This window comes from Danio aesculapii, chromosome 14 (assembly GCF_903798145.1).
Source record: "Danio aesculapii chromosome 14, fDanAes4.1, whole genome shotgun sequence".
Taxonomy (NCBI): domain Eukaryota; kingdom Metazoa; phylum Chordata; class Actinopteri; order Cypriniformes; family Danionidae; genus Danio; species Danio aesculapii.
Window position 1 is genome coordinate 7,444,573 of NC_079448.1, and position 5,877 is coordinate 7,450,449.

At 29.9% G+C, this 5,877-nt stretch overlaps 1 protein-coding gene across 2 annotated transcripts in view; it reads left to right on the plus strand.

The window, feature by feature from the left end:
• The first annotated feature begins 241 nt into the window (after positions 1-241).
• aup1 (AUP1 lipid droplet regulating VLDL assembly factor) overlaps positions 242-5,877 on the plus strand; it is a 23,455-nt gene continuing 17,819 nt past the window's right edge. For both annotated transcript variants that reach the window (XM_056472423.1, XM_056472425.1), the window contains exons 1-2: positions 242-434; positions 3,386-3,523. In XM_056472423.1, coding sequence (XP_056328398.1) covers positions 394-434; positions 3,386-3,523 — 179 coding nt within the window. In that variant the 5' untranslated portion in view covers positions 242-393. The remainder of the gene's footprint in view (positions 435-3,385; positions 3,524-5,877) is intronic.

Genomic DNA, 5,877 nt, shown 5'->3' on the forward strand with positions numbered 1-5,877 from the left:
TGAATTCTACAGTGTAATATTTAAATTAAAAGACACTACTGTAAGCTTGTCAGTGAGGAAATATTTTTATTGAAATTACCATATTTTCCCAGTTCAAATTTCTAAATAATTATAGCTGTTTTAAATCTTAAAAACTAAATTCAACATCTGAACACCAATCAGATGCGCCATCAAGAAACACGTGATCAAGCACGGAAGTTACTCCGGAGTGTCTGATCTCCTTTCTGTGGTGAAGTTCTTTGCGCTTCATCTAGAAACATCAGCCGCGTCTCAACATGGCGAAAAACAGCACAGGCTAATAACGGCTAGCGTTTCTCCCCCTCTCACCTTTCGTTTAAGCCCGAGGAATAGTATGCAGCAGCCTTTGAAAATACCACAGAAAGAGTTTAAATAATGGAAACGCGGGGGATTGAGCAGATGTTCGACTTCCAGCGGTAACTTATTCACATTTAAAGCTTTGAAAACAGCATTGTGCGCTAACACAATTAGCCTTAGCGTGCACAACATCAAAACTCTCAAAAACACAACCGCGTCAAGGCTGTTAGAGTCTCATAAATGAAACTCAGACCCGTACATAAGAAAATTAATAGAAAAGAGGAATGATTTCTGAATTATTTTGGCTGGTATGGTCATTTAATGCACAGCATTTACCAGAAATGCTTGTGATACAGTACTATATGCTCTATAAGACATAATGCAGTCTTCGAAACTGGCCGTGTCGTAAATCAAACATGTAAACACATGATGTATATAGACATAACGAGGGCTCGTATTTGTGATTATGACTTGTTGCAATCAATAACGTTACACCTTATATAAAGTCTATGTATATGTATGATGATATTTCAGCTGACATTTTCCCCAAAAGCCAAATCATTAATCCATAACAAGGGCCAGACAGAATCTGTGTGTAATAAGTGTGTAAAAAATTGCGTAATGATTTTGAGACTTTAGAAATTAATATTTTGACAAATTAAATAAAACATAATTTAAAAAACGTTTATTTAAGGTTAACAATACAAATTACTCTGGTTAACAAAGTAAGTCTCACAACATACATCTACATTCTAAAATATGTAGGGTTCATGTCACAACGCATTGATTTATTTGTTGTTGAAAATCTAAGTAGATTGAACATAAAACAATGAATTTTCCAATACAAACCTCAGGAATTGTTTTGTTTCAACTCATTTTAAATAAGCAGTTTTAACAAGCAGTGAAAGTACTTTTTTGAGTGTTCTAAAAGACAGCAGGGTCTTAAAATGCCTCAAATCTCAAAAACTTTTAGGCCTTTTAAGTCTTAAATTTACTGAAAAATTGTGCTGTAGGTCTCACATTTTTTTTTAAACATGTCTTAATTTTCCTTTGCTCATTTATAGCTACACAAACTGGTCATTAACACCCATACAATCACCTACAATCCATCTCAATAAAACTTTTAACTTTTTATTTATGAATGTAATTTTTAATGTCATTATTTACCATAATGATTTAATTTTTTTTACAGTAATGCTTGTTTAAAAGTTTCCATGTAATTTCTGCTGAGGAAGCTGAATTGGACAGACTGTTGTGCATGCATTTAGTTTATTGTAGTTTTAAAAACCTTTAAAAAAAATTTCAGTTTTTTATTTTTAATAAAGGTTATGTTGTAAAAGTGTATGTATACAACTAGAGCGTGCTTGTTTTGACAATATTTAAAATGTTTTGCTCAGAATTAACTAAAATATTTTTTTAATTCTTAAATTATTATTATTTTTGTATTATGACATTTATTAAATTATATATATATATATATATATATATATATATATATATATATATATATATATATATATATATATATATATATATATATATATAAAGTTTGATAGGGCAAATAAAGATCTTTTCCGACTGGGCCATTCAAAAAACTTCACGTTTAGCCCTGTGTGGGTCTAAAATTTCATTTATAGTGATCTTTAAAATGTCTTAAGTCTTACATTTAACTTGCTGAAACCTAAAGAAACCCGGAGAAAGAAAATATTACTTAACTATGTTGTTCACATATCATATAAACATTTAGAGTTTTGCTACATGCCGATATACATCGTAAAAATAGATTTTAAAAAGTGTTTTAAATTGTATTCACATTTGATTTAGATTTCTACATTTTTAATCAAAATTTGCCCTGAAGTTCTAAATAATTTGCAAAATAGGATTACATATGAATGAGTACATTTCTGAGTATGTACTTTTAAATTTAAAAAAAAGTTCTTTGCATGTTGTCTATATATATATATATATATATATATATATATATATATATATATATATATATATATATATATATATATATATATATATATATATATATATATATCACTTATATAACCTATTAACTGATTGAATTTACAGAAATGGTACTTTATCATGATATATATCGTTATCAGAATATGTGATGACTTGTATTGTGATATGAATTTTTTGTTATATCGCCCAGCCCAATAAACATTTGCGTAATATTACGGAAATTACTGTAAAATCTGAATAAACATAAATTAACACACATTTATTCAGCGAATAGATTCAGTTCTATTCATCTTTATTTCTATAGCACTTTTACAATGTACTTTGTGTCAAAGTAGCTTAACATAGAAGTTCTAGTACGTTAAAACTGCTTTATTCCAGTGTTCAGTTCAGTTCTGTGTGGTTTAATTTCCACTGCTGAAAGTCTACACACTGAAGAGCAAATCCATCGAAGTGCAGCTTCACAAGTCCCAAACCAAGCAAGCCAGTGGCGAGGAACAAAACTTCACCAATTGACGAAAGTGAAGGAAAAAATAGACTTAATGTTATGCTAAATATTCTCAAATTTTATTTAGTCACAAACACAGTCATACACAGTTCAATATGCAGTAAAATGATGTAAATACAACCACCCGTGACCTTATAAAAAATATAAATAACAATCTAAATTGTGGAGGATAATAAGAAGTAAAACAGACGATTTTCGATATATAGAAAATATGAGTTATATATATATATAATAACTTTAAATATAAAGTATATAGCTGTAGAAAATATGACAAAATATAAAATATGAAAAAAAATTTTAACTATACAAACATAGAAAACAAAGAAGTGTTTCTAATAAAGTGCCATATAATCTGCGTATTTCTACGAGATTTCGTGCCATTCTATCTATAACTCAAGTTTCCAATATTGTCATGCTGAAATAGGTTAGTGTAACTCAGATATTTCAGATGAAATGAACTGCACTAGTTAGTAAACATGTAGTTACTCAGTAGTTCTCTGAAGTGGACTGTTCATCATGATGTTGGCCAAGCGACTGTTCTCAGAAATAGATCTCGAAGCTGGTTACTATTCCTGTCATCTGTGTTTACAGGTTACCAAATGATCGCTTCATCCTGCTGCTGCTGTTGCTGTACGCCCCTGTCGGCTTCTGTTTGATGCTACTGCGAATATTTATTGGTGTCCATGTGTTTCTAGTGAGCTGTGCATTACCTGATAGTATTGTCAGAAGGTAAGACCACACACTGGAATGTTAAGAGCTAGTAAATGCAACAATGAAAGGCCAAATATAACGAGTGGAATAATATTTAGAAAGGTTTTGTGTTGATACTAGGTTTTAGGGCTGCACAATATATGGTTTCAGCATCGATATCGCAATGTGTGCATTTGCAATAATTACATCACAAGATATGCAGTGTTGAGTCTGGATTATAGTTAACCAGGAGCTACAGAATTGTATTTAATCACTGTATTTATATGGAATTTATACGATTTATGCACACAAAAAAGTTTATTTATTTAATTTTTAGTTTCTAGTCCAAATATCTACATTTTATAGCAAAAAGAAGATTATTTTACTTACACCGCTGACAGATAATTTGGCTTGTTTAAAGGGAAAAACTCTTTAATTTGCCTCAGTTCTTCTGAAGTTGAAAACAAAACAATATTTTTACTCAATCTAAGATTTTTTTAGAAATTTGGACGAGACAAAGCAAAGTGATAAAAGAATTTTTTGCATTGTGATAATTCAATTTCTACACCTGAATACTGTTAGACTCCCCAGAAAACTATCTAATAGTGCTATCTTGTCAAACTTCATATCGGAATATGTATCGCAGAAAAATAAATTATTGCAATATCATATTTTTTCGATGTCGTGGAGCCCTACTAGGTTTATAATAATGAAAAAAACAAATCGTGATGAGTTATGTTACTTTTTCATGCAGGATGCTAAAAATTACATTATTTTTATTATAATACAATTTTTTTATTAAACAGTAAAGAAATTCACTGAAAAGAATTTAAGAAGTTACTGATGATTTTTTTAAATCGATTTAATAATAATTAAGAATATAGCAAATTTTTTTCAGCTGAATAATTTTTTTTTAAACGTATCTTTGAAATTAATCATAAATTAATTACATTATTTTTGGATAATAAACAAGATTCTAATAAATAAAAAACATGTCAATTCAACATAAGACAAGTTTTCTACATTTATAAATGTAACTTTTTTTTTGTTTGTGTTTGTGGCTTTTGACTATTAAAAATGAAGAAATAAAGTGAAAGTTGAAAAGAACCAAATACAAAGCCTTTAACTATTAGGCGCACTATATAATACCTGTTTTTTTATTTAATTTAGCAATTTGAGAATCACTATTGATTGGTTTAATATTAAATATGCAAAACTTCATGTTTATTATGAGCATGTTAAAATTAATCCTATGTATATTTATAAAAAAGTCCATTTTATAACAGAAAAAGTGCAGACAGTTTATTATCAGGTTTTTGGACCGTGATTTTCAACACCAATCTAGACAATATATAACTTTATTATTTATTAACTATTAAAATGTCAATAAAAATCACTATATAAAATACCAATTTCTAAAAATCGTAATTACTAAAAACAGGGCATGTTTTCATGCTGTGTTCACACCAGATGCGCATAAATTGTGCAATTCACGTGTAAATAGACGTGTGAACATTTTGACTTTACTCGCTTCATTTGCGCATCAAATTCACTTCACAATAGTTGTGGATTTGCATCATGTTGGTTGTGCACCTTTTTTACCAACCAAGTTTGTCGATGCCGTTATAACGACAAAGATAACTCTGGCTAATCGTGCCAGAGTCCCGCGGAAAAAGTGATTGACAGGTGGTTATTTGTGTGTAACTTATCTTTATTTCTTTATGATTTGGTTATGGGTAAAACAAAGACCATGCGGGTTAGATAGTTGAAACGGTATGCTACAAATAAGTAGTTCATTATAAATGAATTAATTATTCATAAATAATTAATTCACCGCAATTGAGTATCACCAACGACCCTGGACATCCCAGATAGCGCCTTGAGAAACCAGGATATCTCCATGGCTCCTCTGGCAGCACTGGATTTTTCCTATTTCTCCATGCACTATAGCTCAGGTTCTAGAGCATTCCTTAGCTCTGGTAAGAGCAAACTGTTATTAATTTACCTATTGGGCGAAGGGGCAACTGTGTTTTATGCCACTACCAATGCAAGCACCAACAAAGGCCTGCAACAGGTTTTATTTATTTTTCGATTCAGTTCATATGGACTATTTTTGAGCTTCTCTAAATGAACTGTTGATTTTGCAGTTCATTTGAGTCTGAAAAAAATAAAACGAAAAGCTTTATTTTGAAACAAACCTTTCTTTTGTTTGTAAATCTTTGTTTGTTTTATTGTATTTCAGTACATTTGGAAAGGTAATTTTGTACCAGATTTGTTGTGTTTATTATTTATATTGATTGATATCAGGTTTTGGGTCTCTTTTTGGGGTTAAAATACAAATTAAAGTGATCAAATTTATAAGAATCCAGGGCCCTTCCCTTACCAGAGGAAAA